General features: G+C 39.1%; 2 protein-coding genes across 5 annotated transcripts; both read left to right on the top strand.

Moving 5' to 3' along the window:
• The first annotated feature begins 964 nt into the window (after positions 1-964).
• On the top strand, positions 965-7,001 carry LOC587093 (development-specific protein LVN1.2). The gene is made up of 7 exons (XM_786846.5): positions 965-1,077; positions 3,233-3,345; positions 3,584-3,747; positions 4,202-4,286; positions 4,851-5,045; positions 5,707-5,798; positions 6,586-7,001. Exons 2-7 carry the CDS (start codon positions 3,249-3,251, stop codon positions 6,658-6,660), a joined length of 708 nt encoding a protein of 235 aa, XP_791939.2. The 5' UTR covers positions 965-1,077; positions 3,233-3,248; the 3' UTR covers positions 6,661-7,001.
• A 2,441-nt stretch (positions 7,002-9,442) lies between these two features.
• Positions 9,443-20,703, top strand: LOC575725 (development-specific protein LVN1.2). Of its 4 annotated transcripts, none has more exons than XM_030987269.1 (7): positions 9,443-9,504; positions 16,452-16,564; positions 17,084-17,247; positions 17,771-17,855; positions 18,443-18,640; positions 19,401-19,492; positions 20,283-20,703. In XM_030987269.1, the coding sequence occupies exons 2-7, from the start codon at positions 16,468-16,470 to the stop codon at positions 20,358-20,360; spliced, it is 714 nt and encodes a 237-aa protein (XP_030843129.1). In that variant the 5' UTR covers positions 9,443-9,504; positions 16,452-16,467; the 3' UTR covers positions 20,361-20,703. The 4 variants fall into 4 exon arrangements, with proteins under 4 accessions (XP_030843129.1, XP_030843130.1, XP_011666450.2 ...); XM_030987270.1 differs by lacking the exon at positions 9,443-9,504 and adding an exon at positions 9,885-9,913; XM_011668148.2 differs by lacking the exon at positions 9,443-9,504 and adding an exon at positions 14,667-14,735.
• The last annotated feature ends 1,384 nt before the right edge of the window (positions 20,704-22,087 follow it).

Here is a 22,087-nt window from a genome sequence, read left to right as displayed (position 1 = left end):
CGTTGTCGCACCTTCAACCGGATATAGAATATATTTTGGTTCATATTACCGTACATGTATTTCGTTATCACAAATCGAGGCATATGGGCAGAAGTGCCTTTAGCACACGAGACTGACATTGTGACAACTTTTCAACTGTGACAACTCTGACGGTACTCTAGACCGACGGTCCCCGATACCGACAGCCCACGAAACCGACATTTATCTATCTTTTATTATGTATTTCTTTGGTTTGTCGGTCATGTGGCCCGTAGGTTCGGTGAACCTTTTGTAAATGCCGGTCTCATGGGCTTTGGGTCTCTTTTGCTGTCGATCGGACCACTGGGAGGACTCTCAAAAAGGCCTTGTTATGATGCTTTGATATTTTGAATAATTACAAAACACATTTAGGTTCCAAATGTTATTCTTTCCCTGATACAAAATCCCTAACACGATATATTTAATCTTCATCGAGCGGTTTGTTAATTAATAACACATCGACAAATTGACACTCGCGGCAGGCTGTGCTAGGATGCCACCTAGGCAAATATGATTTTCGGATCCGATGGCTAACCCTAAGAAGCTTTTGTGGGAAGTAGATAAATACATCATGTACATAAGAGGAAACCGAAGGAGGTAAAAGGCTCCCCCCCCCCCTTTTTTGTGTTTTTTTTTTTGGTTTTTGTTTGTTGTGTGTGCATCTACAAGGTAAACAGGATTTGTGCGGCCTATCCTTGCATCAGTCCCCTCTGTTTAAAAATCATACTTGGATGTCCATTACGAAAAAGAGTTCCTTTGTTTAACGCTGAAGACATAGAATGAGGTACACAGAATATTACCTGTTTAGGTGATAAAGACAACGTACACATTGCGATTACGTAAATCAACTTGGCAATATTGACAGATTAACTTTTGTCTTTAATTGAGATGTGTTTTTATCGGGATATTTCATCAGGCCTATGTTTAGCTAAACACGGGAAGGGCTTCTTACAAACGCCGTATCGGTCCTAAAGCTCTACGGTATAAATACAAGCGTGATTGTCTAGGTCTGATCAGATATCTTTGAAACCCACCAGGATCTTTTCTACTTTGCGGCAGGTGAGTTAGAGCAATTCTTTCTTTCAAGAATATATGATTTGGTAGCATTCTTTTCTTGTCTGATGTAGGAAGTAAGGAAAGTCATTCGTAATTAAAAATATTGAGCACAGACCGTTACAATTATACTCTTTCGGAAATTGATATTTGAAGGCATAGGCGCCGGAAGTGGGGGGGCAGGGGGGGGCAGTTGCCCCCCCCAGTCAAAAAAGTGGGGGGGCAAAACGCATTTTTGCCCCCCCAAAACGCCCCCCCCCCTCCAAAAAAAAAAAAAAAGCAGTAAAGGAATAAACATGGTTTGTATTTTTAACCCAAAAGAACATAACAATAATAAAAACCTGAATTAAAGCACATATACCATTCCATTCAAAGAAAAGGTAAGTTCACAGGAATTAAATTTTTATAAACATTGCGCATGCTACCTATACGGTTTATAATAGCGATACGCGCATATCGTGGACATATTGTGCGAGAATGGGAAAACGTGTCTGTTTTTTTTGTTTTGTTATAGGGGTGAGAAGACATGAGCCCCTGAACGCTGGCGTACTGATGGGGGGGGGGGGGGGGTATATCTATACGATACCAGTGATTTACACATGTTGCTGTTATGACATGATTTTCCGGTATTTTTTCTCCATTTTTTTTTAAGTCATACCTTTTTATGCGTTTGTTGGAAAATAAGAAATTCCCAAATTACAGTCGGGCGAAAAATACGCTTATTTAGAAGCCTTTATGACATGGTCTGCAAAGTGGCTGGGCTCGAGCCCCTCCCCCCTCACTTTTTGAAAAAGTATGTTAAAGAGAAAAAGAAAGAAAGACGGAGAGAAAAAATAAGTGACCTGCCAATGTCACAAATAAGGCATAAAAAATGCTCATCTGACCGTAATTAAATGCCTAAAACCCCAGAGCTTACGGGTGCTCCGCCCCCGGACCCCACCAAGGGCCCTAAGGCGGGCCCCTGGATGCTCATCTGACCGTAATTAAATACCTAAAACCCCTGAGCTTCCGGGGGCTCTGCCCCCTGGACCCCACCAAGGGCCCTATAAGGCGGGCCCCTGGATGCTCATCTGACCATTATTAAATACCTAAAACCCCTGAGCTTCCGGGGGCCCTGCCCCCTGGACCCCACCAAGTGCCCTAGGGCGGCCCCTGGTTGCTCATCTGACCGTAGTTAAATATTAAAACCTCTGAGCTTCTGGGGGCTCCCCCCCCCCCCCCTCTGGAACACGTCAATGGCCTTAAAGAGGCCCCTGGATGCTCATCTAACCGTAATTAAATACCTAAAATCCCTGAGCTTCCGGGGGCTCAGCCCCTTGACACCCTGCCGAGGCTGGACCCCACGCCAATTTACGCTCTACCTGATCGTTAATACTTCACTTTGAAAAACGTTCCGCGGGACCTGCATGTAACGTGTAAGACTGGTGGTGATGCAGATTTTTCGTCTGCCCCCCCCCCCCTTCCGAACGTTTTTTCTCATTACGTCACTGCCCTCGGAAGGTGAGCCCCCTGGAATGTTTGCCCCCCCCCAATCCCAAACTGCTTCCGGCGCGCCTGTTTGAAGGTACAGTCATGGAAAGTGTAATCAACTATTCGACATACAGATATAAATAATGATGAATAAGCCTCCATACACTCGTTCGATGAAGGCCCTGCAAAAGGTACTTTACTTTTTGTTGGGTCTTTTTAGATAACTTAGTTTGTGGACACGACACATTATCAAGGTTTCTGAAAGTAGACATGAAAGAAATATTGACTGTTCCACAAACTTGACCATTTGTCTGTTATCGGCAGTGAATGCCTCGATACGTGCCTATATGGAGAGATTGTTCTTCTTCCCAAATTCCTGTCCAGATGGTCCAGTTTGCCAGACCTATTTCCTAAACTTACAGACAAAATACTAAAGATGTAGGTTCCGACAATCTTGTGAGCGTTTGTCGGTTTATCAGCGGAGAATGAATAACTGTTCGACTCTTTTGCCTAAAACTATTTTGCCAAGAAGTTCGAGTTTTGCAGGATATCCATGGTAAATTTGCATAAAATAAACAAGCTCGGAAGAAGTTTCCAATTCGATTAATCTTTGTGTTAATTAGCAGTGGAGAATGCATACGGGGCTACCGATGAAAATTGGCGTAATTCTGTTCGTATATATTTTATCCAGATCAAATTTGTTGAAGATGGCCAAGTTCGCCGTGCTCGTCGTGCTAGCCTTAGTCGTAGCAGTCAACGCTCAGAAACCATTATGTTCTCCTCCACAATTCATGGCTGGACTAGGTAAGTCTACGTGTACGTTGAACACGAGGCGTTTTTTTTTGCTGACGTAGGACTGAGCCAGTGACTTGCATTGGTTTGACGTGTCATGTGGGAGTGAAATCTTTTTTGTCCTGCATTTTTTTAAAATGTTGCCTAGTGAAAAATTAAAAAGGATTTGGATTTGGATTATTATTATTATTGGATGTGTAATTGGATTTGTGTTTTATATCTATATTTATATTTGAATTTAAATTTCCAGGATTCACGATTGGTCAGGTTGGACCTGATAAGGAACCCGTCGGTTTCACCTTCAACCAGTACGGTGCTTGGGACTTCGCTAACAGAAGACTTGGTCTCAACTTAGACATCCTCTATCCCAATGGAACCACCTACAACTTCCGTGTAATCCAGGACTACGCACAGGTACGTTGATGAGAGGAGCATCGCTTGGGGCGGGATGGGCGTAGAATTCCACCCCCATCCCATCCCAGCTCTCAGATTTAGAATATCAGTGGGTAAACCTGAATATTTGTCTAGAGCCTCGAGGTCTCTTACTAGGTCGCAAAAATGGTTGTTCCCTCTTTTTTCTTATTTCTTTCTTCCTTCCTTCTAGTTCTTTCTTCATCAGCTTTTTTTCCTTGCTTGCATTTTTAGCCGAAGAAATTGAGGCTAACTTGACCGAGAATTAAGTGCGAGACGCCAACCCCTCTCACCCGTCTATTACAAAGCTAGCAGTAGAAGTGCAAGCTCCATTAGATTTAACCTCACGTCATTACTCTCTCTCTCTCTCTTATTTTTATCATTATCATATTCTCTCTCTCTTTCTCTCTCTCTCTCTCTCTTTCTCTCTCTCTCTTTCCATTTCTCTGACCTACAGAGAACACAATGGACGATCTTTGACCAATTTAGGTTCTGTGCTAAGCAGGCAGCACCCACACCGGAGCCTACCAACTGTCTTCCTCGTAAGTGAACAATATCTATTTTTTTTTTTTTTTTTTACTTCGCCACATTCATTTCAAAATACGTTCGGGGAGGGGGTTCAGTTTAAAAGACGCATTATGTTTAGTAAAAATACACAATTGATTGAAATTACGATTTTAAAGTTCAGCTCCTTTCTAACGACTGGAACGTAAGCTTAAACCAGGGTTGCAGTTTGTCATCTTTTCTCCTTCTCCTCCTTTCTTGTCCCTTTGTTTTCTTTTATGTTCTTCTCCTTCTTCTACTTCTCCTTACTTCTATATTTATGTGAATTATAGGCATATTTCATGTATATGACGGAGTTTTTAAGCAGGCCTGATTCAAACTTTGAAGCTTGATCAAACCAAATCAAATCAAATCAAGTCATGCCAAGTCAAGTCACATCATGTCATATATCAAATCAAATGCTATCACATCTAATTAAATCAAATCGAATATTCAATCACCTCAACTCAAATTAGATCAAATCAAATCAAATTATATCATATCGTATCACATCAAATCACATCAAATCCTATTCGACCACTTGTTTCCAATCTCACCGACAGCCAATAGCACGGTGGCTTTCACCGGGTTCCTAGGAGGTGAGAAGGACCGTGTTTACTACGACCTCTACGCCATGAAGATGACCAGACAAGAATCCGGCAATCTTGAAGGTGATGCCACATTCAGCATCTGCAAGGAATCTAACATTCCTCTCTCAAACAACTTCATCGGAACTTACTTCGATAGTGATACCCCATGTAAGTAGTTCACTGAGACCTGTTGAATAAATACTTGCATTAAAAAAAAATATTGACGCAAGTCCCATATACGCGATCCTGATTGACTGAAATTCACGTTGCGGTTATTTATATCTTGAGTTGTGTTTAGACCCCCCTCCCCCCAACTCCGTGAAGGGAGGGATGCCATGCGTGTTCCCAAAACTCTCCGGCTCGTAACAAAAGAAAGAGGTCTACCCGTATTGAATTTACACACCGGACTTTTGCTGAAAGGGGGGGGGGGGGTGGGGGTCGCTTGGAACACGCATATCGTACCCTAAATAACACCGAGTGGGGGGGGGGGGGGGGTTAGACGTAAGTCTTCAAGCAATAGCAAAATATCTAGAAATACGTGGCACAGGTGACATCCCATGTTGTGCATTTTAGAATAATGACTGTCACAGCAAGGTGCTTCATGATTACCCCTCGTTTGCCGTCTTGAAAATAATACTTCCACATGTGTATCATAAGTTTACCGCCTTCTTAATTAGGACATATTATGATTTGATTTTGATGAATTATTTGTAGCGTATGGTATTGGATAAAATAACTTAAACTTAATCAATTAGAGATTAGTGTATTGGTTGTTGCCAAAGTGATTTTTTATTAGGGCTTCTTTTTATGTTATTTTTACTACATACAGATTCCCAGGTATCGACAGGAGGTTTTTACAACGTCGAGGTTGGAATCCCAGATCCCAAGAGATGGTTCGATCTACCAAGCTACTGTATGGAGGTATGACATCATCACCCCCCCCCCCGTAACACTTTCATGGCAGGAAGTTTTTTAGGGCTTAATTGATCACATTTTCTTCTTCAAATTGTCAATAATAAATTCCCTTATTTCGCTATATTATTATAGAAACTAGCAATGTCTCTGAAAAATACAATGGATGGTTGTGAGCTATGTTGAGAATGTAATCGAATTGGAAATTTCGTTCTGTAAACACAATAATTTTGAATCTCTTAATGTGTTGCCAATTGTTCAATATCTAAAGCTTTTCATGTTTTGTCTGTTATAGTTTTATGTCCTACCGTCAAATACAATGTGGCGATATCAGCCCTTTCTTAACATGTATCTAGTATACAATTTTTTAGGGCTCTTAATTAAACATTTACTAAGCCGAACCACAAAATGTTGTATACTTTATCTGACCTGAGTAAAGAGGGGCAAATAAAATACTTTATTAAGGGGCTATAAGGAGCAAAGATCAAACCAAGGACCTATCTTGTGAGAGCCAATGAGCCTTCACCAATATACCACGGAAGAATCATGGATGTTTTTTTTTTTAAATTTAATCTTGCACTAATTAAATGCTGTCTTAGTTTTCTCAAGAAGGGATACTGTAGAAGCGAATCATTTGATAATAAAGAGGGTGACGATACCAAAAATAACGATGTCGCTATTTAAACTAACCATTCTTTCTCTCTCTGTCTCTCTGTCTCTCTCTCTCTGTCTCTCTCTCTCTCTCTGTTTCTATGTCTCTCTCTCTCTCTCTCCCTCTCTCTCTCTCTTATCACAGGCTACTACTGACCTGAGCAAGCTGCCCAAACACATTCCTAACTGGACTCGCCTGCCCAACCCACGCTTCTTTTAATTATTCATATCAACAGCCGCCAGAGAAAATGTTATTAGCTGGAAATAACAAATTAAGTTATGTACACATGAATTTCTTCATTGGACTTCTTCAATGTTTGTAATTTTCTACTCCAAATGGAATGTATGTGACAGCTTCAATATATTCGTGTTACCTTCGTAAGTAAAAATATAAATATAAATTTTCACGATTTTATAAGTTTATTTTATTTAAATGTTATTGTAATTCAAATGTGTCTGTGATGACATCATGACTTTATTTATAGCATGATGACCGACCCTGATTAAAAGGATGTCGTTTTTTTTACATAAGAAATAAAATGGTATGGTGTTATTACTCTAGAATCCTGCGTATGATATATTTTTAAACTGTTGTAATGGGGTTGGGGATAAATTTGAAGGCAGTTCAATATCTCATGAAATGGGAGTGCTAAAACTTAACTTTGTATAACATTATGTATGTACATGTAGAAGAGGATTGTTTTAACAATGAGGTTTTGCTCCATCATTGTCCAAGTCGTATATCAGTGTGCGAGATTCATCCTGAAATTATATTATTGTAGATAAATAGAAATAACACACAAACAAAAGAAGATTGTGGGTGAGGGAGGAAGAGATTCAAAGTGAAAGAGAGTCATAGAGACATAGCGATATGAAGAGAGACAGGGGGAGAGATAGAGAGAAAGATAGAGAGAAAAAGAGAGAGATAGAGAAAGGGGGAGAGAAAAAGAAAGATGTAGAGAGGGAGAGAGAGAGAGGAGAAGACATGGGAAGATACGGGAAGACAAGGTGAGAAATCAGAGAAATGGTGCTGCAGGTACCTGGAGAGAGAGAGAGAAAAATGAATCGGAGAGAGAGATCCCCTCCCCCCCCCCCAAAAAAAAAGTTAACCTACATTGGAAACAATAAAAAAAAATAAACAGCAGATTAAGTGGCGTCTCTGGAAATGAAAACGGAGAGGGGTGGGGTTTGTCCTATGGAATTTAAAATCTGCATAGTCTGCATTAAATATCCATGAACGTTATTTTTGTATTGCTATGAAATCTGGCGGGGGGCCGGGGGGGGGGGGGGGGTTGGTTTCATTCTATGAAGAATACGCCCCCTGATGTAATAATTAACATGTATTTTTCTCCATTGGTTAGAAATGCATCAATCAACCACCACCAAAAATCTGTCCCGAAACTGTTTTCAGAAGTTTTATAATTAACATCAGTCGCATTGTCAACTCTACCCCAGAAATTTTCACTCACTTAGTTTTACGAAAAGCCCTTAAATATACTAAATAAAAGCATATTGGGCAATCATAAAGAGCATTATGCTAGTTTTATTTGTCATTACTATACACTCTGGTAATGGTTCATCTTTAAAGTGTATAAACAAGATCGGAAATGAATTAACTTTAAGAGAGGATTACTGGGATTGGATTAGATATCAAAATTGTTGTGGTTTGCTGGCAGGTGTAACAATGGTACCTATTATTACATCTCTTAACTTTTGTAACACCTAAAGGTACCTCAATTCGATTTAATTCAATTTTTAATTCAACATTTTGCCTGAAAATGATCATCGATACGACAGAAAGCTAAACACACGCTAGATGCACTGACTGTAGGGCGATTTCTTTTCAATTGTCTCTAGGAATATTTAATAAAATTGATTTTTGAATATGAAATTATAATATAGACCTTCAGCTATTTCAAATTTAAGAAAAAGATCAGATAATCTACACTATAATTCCCATAGATCTTTTTTAAAGTACCCGTCCCCCCTTTGTCGCACCTTCATTCGAATATGAAGATACTTCTGTTCATTTTGCCGTATTTCGTTATCACAAATTAAGGCATATGGAAAGAAATTCCTTTGGCACACGAGACCGACATTGTCGGTTTCTCGGGCCTTGTGACAACTTTCTAAGGGACCACTAGACCTACGGTACCCGAAGCCGACAGCCCATGAAACCGACATTTATCTATCTTCCATTATGCATTTCTTTGTTTTTCGGTCATGTGCATGGCCTACAAGTTTGCTGAACCTTTTGTAAGTGTTGGTCTCATGGGCTTTCAGTCTCGTTGGCTGTCGATCGGTCCCCTGGGAAGACTCCCCCCAAAAACCTCGTTATGACGCTTGGATATTTTGAGTTATTACATAACTAATCCAGGTTCCAAATTTAATTCTTTCCCTGGTACAAAATCCCTAACACGGTATATGTTTGATTTTCATCGAGCGGTTTATAACACATTGACAAGGAATTGGTGGCGAACCCTAGAAGCTTTGTTTGGGGAAAATAAACAAATACAACATGACTCATCTGAATCTGGTAATACATAAGAGGAAACCGAAGGAGTAGAAAGACCCCCCCCCCCCCACCCCCACCCCTATTGTTTGTGTGTGTGCATCGATAAGGTTAATAGGTTTTGAGCGCCCTGTCCATGCATCATAGTCTCCTCTGTTTAGAAATCAATACGAAATAGAGTTTCTTTGTTTAACGCTGAAGACATACAGTGAGGTACGTTTCTTATCGATTCATGCTATTTAGAATATCACATGTTTAGGTGATAAATAGACAACGTACACATTGCGATTACGTAACTCATCTTGGCAATATTGACATATTACTCACCCATGCAAGCTGTATTCTTCTAAACTTAGATGTGTTTTCATCAGGTTATTTCATCAGGCCTATTTTTAACTTAGCTTAGCTAAACATTAATTTTGAGGGGCTTGTTACAAATGCCGTATCGGTCCAAAAGCTCTACGATATGAATAAAAGCGTGATCGTCTAGGACTAGGTCTGATCATATATCTTTGAAAACCCCCAGGATCTAGCTTGTTTACTTTGCGGCAGGTAAGTTAGAGCAATGATTTCTTAATGAATTTATGATTTGATCACATTCTGTATTTTCTGATGTAGGAAGTAAGGAAAGTCAATCGTTATTAAAGAGTGGCAATTGCAATATTTAAGTAGTTTTGAGATTTTGGGCACAGACGGTTACAATAATATTCTATCGAGAATAGACTATATTTTTGAAGTTGGTTCCGACAATCTTCAGCGTTTGTCGGTTTATCAGCGAAAGATAAATAACGGTATAATATGTTAAAAGGACTGTTCTACTCTTTTTGCAGGATATCATTGGTAAAGTTGCATGAAAAAAATCTAGCCCTTGTTACGAATATATGCAAAATGAGATGTTGATTGATATGCAAATTCCAAGATGTGGCTCGAGATCGAGTTGAGAGCAATAAACGGATCAAAGGTAACCAAATCTTTATTTATCAAAATAATTCTGAGTTGTGGAAGGGCCAATATGAGTAGATTGCCCCGACCCGACAGATTGGGGGCTTGTCTCAAGAGCTAGATATAGTAACATATGCTGTTTTGTTACTTTTCCGATCCGAAATGCGTATTGTTTGGAGTTTACCTTTTGTCCCATTCATGGGTTTTGGTGTGGTTTTCGCACACATTTAATGACTGTGGAATGTCTGTGCTGTAGATCTAGTCATGGTATAACTCCGGGAAGCTCCAACACCGGCGCTGCGCGCCGGTGTTGGAGCTTCCCGGAGTTAGTCATGGTAGTGTAGCGTCCATAATAGGGTTAAGCCTACACACTACAGTTTGATTTTGTTTTGTACTGCATGATAGCTCGAGCCTTAGATGTCGTCTCATTGGTATGAAATTCACTGCACATCTGCTGCGGTTGTCTGGTATTCTGGTCCTGGTTTTGCCTGTTCTTGCATGGCAGTCGTTGAAGGAGTTAGTCGGTTTGACTTTTAACTTTGCCTCGGCTTCGTTTCTACTTCTAGGGTAATGACCTAGATTAGTTATTTGCATGCAATCTAGTTTGCTACACATCTGATGTAGTGTGGGACTGTGGGTACTGGAATTTCTGGAAATTATCCCATATTTCACGTGTGTTTGTGTGATATTAAGACTAGATCTATAAAGTGTAAGTGTAAGAGTTGATGAAATCTAACAAAAATTGACTTGAGTTGTGGAGGTGGAGTTTCAATATAACCCTCTGCTGCATGGCTACATGTATATCAATTTCACAGAAATGGTGATAGTTTGATGCTTAATCAATTTTGTTTTGCTTAGTCGGTTGGTCAATTTTTGCTGTTTCATCTGTTGTTGGACTAGATCTATACTCTGTGTTGATTCACATTCAACATTTTTCTTGGATTTTCTTTCCAGTCGTCAGAACAATTGACCTACTTTGTGAGACTTGTGTAACTTGCACAGACTAGATCTATACAATGGCTGACTTTGATGTTGACAAGTTTTTGAGTCAGGAATTGACCATTGGCCGGTTACGTCAGGTACGAAAGGTTGATTTAACAGCTGTAGGAACAAAGCTATCGGTAAATCTAACTGGTCACAAAAGCAAGGCAGAAATAATTGATGCAATTTCAGCCCATGCAGGACTGATCGCTGCGACGGCCGCGGCCCGAGCGGATGCGCCTACGAATAATGATAGTGGTGGTACTAATAACCAAGGTAAAGCTACCAGTGACGAGGTTGACCTTGATTTAGCTAAGATTGAGCTAGAGGAGAGAAGAGATAGAATAAAGGCTGCTGAGCATGAGAGAGAAATGGAACGAAAGAGGTTGGAATTTGAAATGATGCGTCATCATGAAATGACTTCTCATGGTAGTCAGTCTGGTGAGAGAGACAAGAGGTCGATAGAAGCTGGGTTCTCTGCTAGGGTTAAGCTTGTTCCTAGATATGATGAAAATGAGTTAGATTCATTCTTTCTTATGTTTGAGAGGGTTGCCAAGAGGATGGAGTGGCCAGAAGATGAATGGGCATTGCTCATCTAACAAGTAATTTCTGGTAAAGCTCAGTCGGTTGTGTCTGCACTGAGTTATGAGCAGGCATTTGATTATTGGACAATGAAGGATGCTATTCTTCATTCATTTGAGTTGATTCCAGAAGCCTACCGTCAGAGGTTTCGCAATCTAGGAGAGAAACTGGAGAGACTTGTGTAGAGTTTGCTTGGAAAAAAGAAGTTTCCTTCGATCAGTGGATCAGATCTTTGAAAATAGATGCCACATATGATTCTCTTAGAGAGGTTATGCTCATTGATGAGCTTAAAAGATGTATGTCTCAAGAGGTTAGGACATATGTCAATGATAATGTAGTTGGTGATGTGAGAAAGGCTGCCATGTTGGCAGATGGATACGAATTGACACATAAAGGGAGTAGTTCACCACTTACTAGGCGTAGGACTCAATCTAGGTCACCTACGACTCAGAGGAAGTCAGGTAACACCGGCACTAATCAGAGTAGTGGTTTTGGAACTGAAGGCAGACTTCTCTGTGCCTACTGTAAGAAAGAGGGCCACCTTAAGATGCAATGTCCAAGACTAAAAGTAAAAGTAAAAAATCTTGAACAAGAAATTACACAGCCTAGTGGCTTTGTACGCATAGCAGCAGTCGACATGCAAAAACATGTAATGAACGATCACAATGAAACAAAAAGAAGTGATCAAGTAAGAGATGTTAGACGTGAGATTGATGAAGGATTTCTAGATTTTGTTTCTTATGGCACGGTTAGGTTCAGTGTTGATGATAAGGAGTGTCCTATCACGATATTAAGGGACACTGGTTCTATGAAAACGTTGCTTATTGCTGATGAGTCGTCCTTGGACACAAAGAATTTCACTGGCAAGAAAGTTTTGATTCAGGATGTGAATGATGGTTTGAAACCGGTTTCATTATATACTATCAAGCTTAGCAGTGGATTCGTTTCTGGACCAGTGACTGTTGGCATTGTTACTAAGTTGCCAATGAGGGGAATTTCGATGTTGCTTGGCAATGATTTAGCCGGAAGTAAAGTGTCGCCATCGCCAGTTGTGTGCGACACTCCTGTGGTGAATTTTGAGGCAGAGAAATTGGAAAGTGAACTTCCTGGTTTTTCCCCTTCGTGTGTAGTTACTAGAGCCCAAGCTATGAAAAAGGAAGAAGATGACAAGGATGGTGACGTCAATTTGGGTGACACTTTTTCCAGAACGTTGGAGGAGGGCCAAGATGACCAGAGTCCTGCTATGACTATCTTCAGTCAGCTTGCCTTGATTGAGGCTCAGAAAGCAGCAGAGGACTTGAAGAAGTTGTGTGATGTTGCTCTACCAGCAGGAGAAGCTGAAAAAGTGTCGCAGTGTTATTCCACAAAATGTGGTGTGCTGATGTCAAAACCAGTGCTGGACGCTCCAAACTTCCAGAATCCTTTTCAGCTTGCCGCTGACACCAGTGATCTAGGGGTTGGTGCTGTTCTCCTACAGATTGATGACATGGGTCTTTTGAAACCCACCAGCTACTTTTCCAAGAAGCTCAATCCCCACCAGCGAAGATGTTCTACTATAGAGAAGGAGTGCTTCGGTCTCGTCTTGCCATTTCAGCGCTTCGACAGGTACCTGAGCAACTCTTCAGAGGTGACTGTATTTACAGATCATAACCCATTGACTTTTCTTGAGCGCTTCAGTAATGAAAACCAGAGACTGTTTCGTCGGAGCGTGTTTCTCCAGCCTTATGGACTGAAAGTGGCTCATATCGACGGAAAGGACAATATAATCGCAGCCAAACTTTCTAGAGCTTAAGCAAGCCTACCAGAACATTCAACAAATTGTGAAGAAACTAGAACTTTAATATTTTTTCTTTATTCGTCACCAGGAAGCTACACAATATTTATTGCTTTGTATTTGTACATGTACTTACATGCTGTGAACTGATGGATCAGACAGTTCAATAATTTTGAACAGTGATATAAATGATCATGTATGAACATTTCACCTATTTACAGGGAGACGTTAGTATGGACAGTGGACTATATTTTGTGCAAAATGTGCACTATTTGTCATTGTTTTCTTACCTGTACCTACATGAATAATAATTTCATGTCTTTTCTTGATTCTGTTTGTACGTTATTCAGAATAGTTTTCTTTTGATCAAAAGAGAACAGTTATTGTTTATACGCAGCACTGTTAGCTATGCTATGCAAAGCTTGATGCATTTTCCATTTTATACAACAACAAAATAATTATGATAATAATTTGCATAAAAGGCAACTGTTATCAAAATTACAGGTGTAAAACCAATTGAAAACATAACAAAAATGTAACATCACAACTTGCGTAATGTTGTTTCACAGATTTCAAAGATTATTGACTGCCAGTATTGCATATGTATGTGTTTGTGATTTAACTTGATAAGTCTTGCTTATTTGTTTGTATTTAAACAAGTTTCAATTTATAGCTTGCAGCAGTAACTCAACAGATTATGTTACTCATGTAATATGTACACAAAATATGTACATGTATGTACCCTTATTCTTACATTTAATGTCAGAAATATTTCAAATCGAGCTGTGCACAGTTATGCGGATCATTATAACATATTGCTTTTGTTGACCGACATATTTAATGAGACTCTGCATGCATTCCGACATAGTAATGAGGTGTCGTCATAGCAACGCGTCATGTGACTAGGTTGTGCGCGTTCATTATTCATATAATTGATTGCATATTCATATATGCAATCACCTGTTATTGTAGTTGTGCGTATTTAGGATATCGGCGCCTGTGCTGAATATTCAGTGTTTCATTTGTCGCGCGTGCTTATTACGCTCATATATTCATGTATTCATATATTCATTATGTGTGATGTGTAGAGACGTGTTTCGACCACCACAGTTTGTGGTTCTTTACAAAAGACAGGCATTGTGTCTGATTAATGTCCTGGTACTTACTTCCAGGATTCAGGAAGAGAACATACATGTATAATGTTATCTATCGAAGTTGTTTTCATTTTTCTGCAGTTTGTGTTTTGTTATTGAATGTTGAAATGAAAGGACTAATCGGTCTGTCTTTGATATTAGAAAAAATGATGTTCATATGCCAGCTTGTTCTACCTTTTGTGTGGTTAATTTCTCGCCTTTAGATCTTACTATTGTTCAGAAGAAAGTTCTAACTACTGATAGAAACTTTCTTTTATGGGGGAGATATGTTACGAATATACAAATGAGATGTTGATTAATATGCTAATTCCAAGATGTGGCTCGAGTTGAGAGTAATAAACGGATCAAAGGTAACCAAATCATCTTGATTGTTCTTTATTTATCAAAATAATTCTGAGTTGTGGAAGGGCCAATGTGAGTAGATTGCCCCGACCCAACAAATTATAATATACAGCTTCAGCTATTTCAAAATTTAAGAAAAAGATCAGATAATCTACACTATAATTCCCATAGATCGTTTTTAAAGTACCCATCCCCCCTTTGCCGCATCTTCATTTGAATATGAAGATACTTCTGTTCCTTTTGCCGTATTTCGTTATCACAAATTAAGGCATATGGAAAGAAATGCCTTTGGCACACGAGACCGACATTGTCGGTTTCTCGGGCCTTGTGACAACTTTCTAAGGGATCACTAGACCTACGGTCCCCGAAGCCGACAGCCCATGAAACCGACATTTATCTATCTTCCATTATGCATTTCTTTGTTTTTCGGTCATGTGCATGGCCTACAAGTTTGCTGAACCTTTTGTAAGTGTTGGTCTCATGGGCTTTCAGTCTCGTTGGCTGTCGATCGGTCCACTGGGAAGACTCCCCAAAAAGGCCTCGTTATGACGCTTGGATATTTTGAGTTATTACATAACTAATCCAGGTTCCAAATTTAATTCTTTCCCTGGTACAAAATCCCTAACACGGTATGTTTGATTTTCATCGAACGGTTTTTTAAAAAAATAACACATTGACAAATTGATATTCTACAATTAATGCCACTTAGGTAAATATGATCTTTGGAATTGGTGGCGAACCCTAGAAGCTTTGTTTGGGGAAAATAAACAAATACAACAAGACTCATCTGAATCTGATGATACATAAGAGGAAACCGAAGGAGTAGAAAGACCCCCCCCCCACCCCCACCCTATTGTTTGTGTGTGTGCATCGATAAAGTAAATAGGTTTTGAGCGCCCTGTCCATGCATCAGTCCCCTCTGTTTAGAAATCACACTTACGAAATAGAGTTTCTTTGTTTAACGCTGAAGACATACAGTGAGGTACGTTTCTTATCGATTCATGCTATTTAGAATATCACATGTTTAGGTGATAAATAGACAACGTACACATTGCGATTACGTAACTCATCTTGGCAATATTGACATATTACTCACCCATGCAAGCTGTATTCTTCTAAATTTAGATGTGTTTTCATCAGGATATTTCATCAGGCCTATTTTTAACTTAGCTTAGCTAAACATTTTAGGGGCTTGTTACAAACGCCGTATCGGTCCAAAAGCTCTACGATATGAATAAAAGCGTGATCGTCTAGGTCTGATCATATATCTTTGAAAACCCTCAGGATCTTTTTTACTTTGCGGCAGGTAAGTTAGAGCAATGATTTCTTTATGAATTTATGATTTGATCACATTCTGTATTTTCTGATGTAGGAAGTAAGGAAAGTCAATCGTTATTAAAGCGTGGCAATTGCAATATTTAAGTAGTTTTGAGATTTGGGGCACAGACGGTTACAATAATATTCTATCGAGAATATATTTTGAAGTTGGTTCCGACAATCTTGAGCGTTTGTCGGTTTATCAGCGAAAGATAAATAACGGTATAATATGTTAAAAGGACTGTTCTACTCTTTTTGCAGGATATCATTGGTAAATTTGCATGAAATAAACCTAGCCCTGAAGAAGTTCCCAATTCCATTTGTCTTTTTGTTGATTAGCAGCGGAGAATGCATGCGGGCCTACCGATGTTAATTGATGTAATTCTGTTCGCACTTCTTTTCTCCAGATCAAATTTGTAGAAGATGGCCAGGTTCGCCGTGCTCGTCGTGCTAGCCGTAGTCGTAGCGGTCAACGCTCAGAAGCCAATATGTTCCCCTCCTCAATTCATGGGTGGATTAGGTAAGTATACGTACGTTGAACACGAGGCGTCGTTTTTAGGACGCAGGGCTGCGTCAGTGACTATTTTGACGTGTCGTGTGAGAGTGAAATCGTTACCGAAGTTTAAAGGCCGTCAGGACTAGTTTGGCTAGGAGGGATAAGAACACCCAGGGTGGTCACTGACAGGTGGCTATCTCATCAACTCAGCTCTCAATTAACATAAGAAAAAGAGGATCATGGGGGACCAATGGTCGCCGATTACGCATTGTTTCTATATAGAGGGAGCAAGTAGCTACAAGTAGTACAGTGGGGCTTAAAGCAAAAAATAACCAATTCGGACGTTACGTTCAAAATTACTAGTGCATGGCGATTTTTGTTTGCTTTCACTTGTTTGACTACTTGTTTGAATTGGATACGGGTTTGAGTTTGAGTTTGGATTTGGATTTGGATTTGGATTTGAATTTGGGTTTGGATTCGGATTTAGATTGAATTTAAATTCGAAATTGAATTTTATAGTTATATTTGAATTTGAATTTCCAGGATTCACGGTCGGTCAATCTGCACCTGATAAAGAACCCGTAGGTTACACCTTAAACGAGTATGGGGCTTGGGACTTCACTAACAGGAAACTTGGTCTCAACTTTGAAATCTTCTATCCCAATGGAACCACCTACAGCTTCCGTGTAATCCAGGACTATGCACAGGTACGTTGATGACAGGAGCATCGCTTGGGGCGGGGTGGGCGTAGGATTCCATCCCTCCATCTCATCCCAGTCCCCATCCCTCCATCTCATCCCAGTCCCCAGGTTTAGAATTTCAGTAGGTAAATCTGATTTTTTTTTTCCTTCTTTTTTCTAGAGCCTTTTCGAAGTCTGTAAGGTCGTAAAAATGGTTGCTCCCTCTTTTTTTTCTCTGCTTCCTCCTTCTTTCCTTCCTTTCTTTTTTTATTTTCTTTATCTCCTTTTCCTTGCTTGCGGAAAATTGGCGGCTAACTTGAGTGGAAATCAGGTAGGAGACCCCCATCCTAACCTTCCCCGCCCATTTTAAAGCTCAGGAGTAGTAGAGGTGCAAGCTCCTTAGATTTGACCACATCCAAATACTCTCTCCATCTTATTTACATTATTCTCATATTCTCTCCTTCTCTCTTTTTTTTCTTTCTCTCTCTCTCTCTCTCTCTCTCTTTCTCTTTCCTCTCTCTCTCTCTCTTTCCATTTCTCCGACCTACAGAGAACACAATGGACGATCTTTGACCAATTGAGGTTCTGTGCTAAGCAGCCAACGCCCACAGCGGAGCCTTCCAACTGTCTTCCTCGTAAGTGAACTTTTTTTTTAAAACTTCACCTCACTCATTTCAAATACATCTTTTTCAGTTTAAAATAGGCATTCTGTGTGAAAGGATACACGAGTGTTTGAAATTACAATTTAAAAGTACAGCTAATTTCTAACGGCTGGAATGTCGTTGACACGTATGCTTAAACCAGTGTTACACTTTTTCTTTTCTCCTCCTTTCTTGTTCTTTTGTTTTCTTTCTTCTTCTTCTCCTTCTTCTACTTCTCCATGTATTTAAAATAAAAATTATGTTGGAGTTTTTAAGCAGGCCAACTTTGCATCATAATCAAACCAAATCAAATCAAATCAAGTCCTGCCAAATCGATGTCAAATTAAGTCAAATCAAATCAAATCATATAACTTCATATATCATATCAAATTGCTAAGACATCAACTCAAACCAAATCAGGTATCAAACCAAATCAAATTAAATCGAATATCCAATCAATTTAACTCAAACTAAATTAAATCAAATCAAATCAAACTGTATTATATCATATCAAATCAAATCAAATCATACTAAATCACATCAAATCCAATTCAACCCCTTGTTTCCAATCTCACCGACAGCCAATAGCACGGTGGCTTTCACCGGGTTCTTAGGGGGTGAGAAGGACCGTGTTTACTACGACCTCTACGCCATGAAGCTGACTAGAGGAGAATCCAGTGATCTCGAAGGTGATTTAACAGTCACCGTCGCTAAGGAATCCAACATTCCTCTCTCAACCAACTTCATCGGAACTACTTACTTCGACGGTGATACCCCATGTAAGTAGTTCACTACCGAAGGTAACATAAGGACCTCCTGCATAAATATTTGCATTTAAAAACTTGTTTTATTTTTTATTGAAGCAAGTCCCATATACGCGATTGTGATCGGCTGTGAATCACATTGCGGTTATTCTCTTGAGTTGGGTTTAGATGAAGTCTTAATGCAATAGGCCCCTGATTACTTTATAGCAACATGACTTGTTATCCATGTTAACTGGATCGAATTTTATGACAAGAAACTATGGCGATTTCCAAACGTTCTGAATCGTACATTTCGCGCCATGAATCTTCGCGACCTGTACCACTCGTGAAAATCGAGAAAGCTTCACACGCGCGAAATTTCTGGTTGTGATAGTGTAGCAGAATGAATGTGGATGTAAGCATTGAAGTCGGGGTAGGGCAAGTAGTTGAGCTAATAAGCTACTTCGGAGATGGCACATGTACAAATGACCCCAACATATCTAAAAACCTGTGACGCAGGTGACATCCCATTTTGTGCATTTTGAAATAATCACTTTCACAGTAATGGAGGTGCTTCATGAAAACCTTTTGTTTTCCCCCTTGCAAAGAAATACTTCCACGTATATATCACAAAATTTCTTAATTAGTAATTTTTCATGATATCATTTTATTTTGATGAATTATTTGTTGCGCAGTTGTATTCAAAGAACTTAATTAGGCCTGATTAATTGAAATATTAGTTGTTGCCAAGAGGATTTCACTGTGGCTTCATTTTTGGTTATTTTACTACATGCAGATTCCCAGGTATCGACAGGAGGTTATTACAACGTCGAGGTTGGAATCCCAGATCCCAAGAGATGGTTTGATCTACCAAGCTACTGCATGGAGGTATGACACAATAACCTCCCTATAACCCTTCCATGGCAGGAATAAGGGCTAAATTGATCAAATTGTTTCATCTTTCATGTGTCAATAATAATAAGTAGTAATGTCTCTGAAATCACAATGCACGGTTGTGAGCTATGTTAAAAATGTAATCAAATTGCCAATTTCGTTCAGAAAACACAGTGACTACAAATAATGATAATAATCTGGATTTAAGTAGCGCTTAATACGGAGTACCGTCTCTAAGCGCTTTACAGATATTGTTATCCCGGTCATCGGATTCATTCACGCACAACACCATCTCCACTCCCTGCCAAATTTTCAATATCGAAAGCTTGTCAAGCTTTTTTTCTTTTATAATTAAATGTCCTACCGTCAAACGCAATGTGGCCATGCAACAAAATGTATATCTATCCTTTCTAAGTATACTATCTTTGTAGGGCTCTCAATTCAAAGCTTACTGAGCCAAACAACAAAATGTTGTATACTTTATCTGACCTGAGTGAAGTGGGGAAAATAAATACTTTATCAAGGGGTTAAGGAGCTAGGATCGAACCAAGGACCTATCGAGTGTCAGCCAATGAGCCTTCACCTATATACCACGGAGGAATCATGGATGTTTTTTTTTTAAATTTAATCTTGCACTAATTAAATGCTGTCTTAGTTTTCTCAAGGAGCGATACTGTAGAAGCGAATCATTTGATCATAGAGAGGGTGACGATACCAAAAATAATTATGTTGCTATTTCGACTACCCCTTCTCTCTCTCTCTCTCTCTCTCTCTCTCATCACAGGCTACTACTGACCTGGGCAAGCTGCCCAAACACATTCCTAACTGGACTCGCCTGCCCAACCGGCCACGCTTCTTTTAATTATCCGTATCAACAGCCGCCAGAGAAAATGTTATTAGCTGGAAATAACAAATAAAGATATGTACACATAAAGCTCTTCATTAGAGTTCTTTATGTGTTATAATTTTCTACCCCCATAGTAACATATATGACAACGTTAATATATTCGTTTAATTCTTTACCTTCGTAAGTATAAATAAATAAATCTAGAGTGATATTTTGTTCACGGTTTTTATGAATCTTTTTTTATAATTTGTACAAATGTGATTGTTTTTCAAATGTGTCTGTGATGACACCATGACTTTATTTATAACATGATGACCGACCCTGATTAAAAGGATGTCTCTTTCTTCCATAAAACATACATTTGTTTATTGTTATTACTTTAGAATTCTGCGTATGATATATTTTGAAACTTTTGTATAAGGAGGTTGGGGGATAGATTTGAAGGCAGCTCATTATCTCTTGAAACGGGATTGCTAAAGCTTAACTAATGTATGTATAACATTGTGTGTATGTAGAAGAGCTAGGTTGCTTTAACATTGAGGTTTTTTTTTCATCATTGTCCATGTCGTGTTTCAGTGTGCGAGATTCATCCTGAAATTATAACTGCAGATAAATAGAAATACTACATTAAGAAAAGAAGATTGCGGGTGAGGGCGGAAGAGATTCAAAGTGAAAGAGAGACAGAGGGACTTAGAGATAGAGAGAGAGGGCAGAGAGAGAAAGAGGAAGAGAGAGAGAGAGAGGGGAAGACATGGGAAGACACGGTGATAAATGAGAGAAATGGTGATGCAGATAGCTGGAGAGAGAGAGAAACAAATAAATCGGAAAAAGAGATGGCCCTTCCCCCCCCCCCCCCCGTCAAAAAAAAAAACTTAAACCAAAATTCATAAAAGAACGTTGGAAAGAAAATATGAAAAATTAATTTCTGGTTACGTGTACACTTTCAACCAATCATTTGACTAGGATTTAGTCATCATCTTACAGTATTGCATTTCATTAATTAATTAATTTTACAAAAGTGGTCAATGCCTTTCATGAACATGCATCAAGAACATGCATCCTTATAATGTATTTTGTGAAACAAAAAGACAAGAAGAAGATAAAACACCATGCAATATATCACACACACTTACTACAACATGCACAATGACGAACATAACAATAAAAACAACACCAACGACAACAGAAATTACAGTATCTCATGAATATGTTGTCAAGACTGTTTTATTGACATGTATTCGGAGAGCCAATTTGTTATGAATTCATGGCTTATCATATTTCAGGTAGTACTCAAACATTGATTTAAAACGATAAGTTTATTTTGAACCCTTTATCTTGTAAACCTTTAGACTAGTCCTGTACCAACTCGGTATTTCAATGTAAACACATTACTAACAAAGATATATTGGCAGGGCTAATCTCTTTGAAAACCTTAATTTACATGTTGGATGGATGGGCCATCACGTTGTCAGTATTGTCGTGAATTTTCTACTAGATATGACAAACAAATAAAGATTTGGTCTGATATACGCAGGTATCAAATAATATATGAAACAAGCTCATTACTTGATGTTCATCACCAGTTCCGAATAATTCTGTAATATATATATATATATATTACATTAGTTATGTCCTTCGATAAGTCGTCGATCCTTTTTTTTTGCGTTTCCACTTTAATACGTTCATCAATAATTTTTCAAATTTTCAAACTTGTAGGTCGATCTGTTTTAAGGAGAGGCGCC

This window comes from Strongylocentrotus purpuratus, unplaced genomic scaffold (genome assembly GCF_000002235.5).
Source record: "Strongylocentrotus purpuratus isolate Spur 01 unplaced genomic scaffold, Spur_5.0 spur5_scaffold_16, whole genome shotgun sequence".
Classification (NCBI taxonomy): domain Eukaryota; kingdom Metazoa; phylum Echinodermata; class Echinoidea; order Camarodonta; family Strongylocentrotidae; genus Strongylocentrotus; species Strongylocentrotus purpuratus.
The sequence above is the reverse complement of the archived record's forward strand: the minus strand, read 5'-3'. Positions and strand labels throughout refer to the sequence as shown.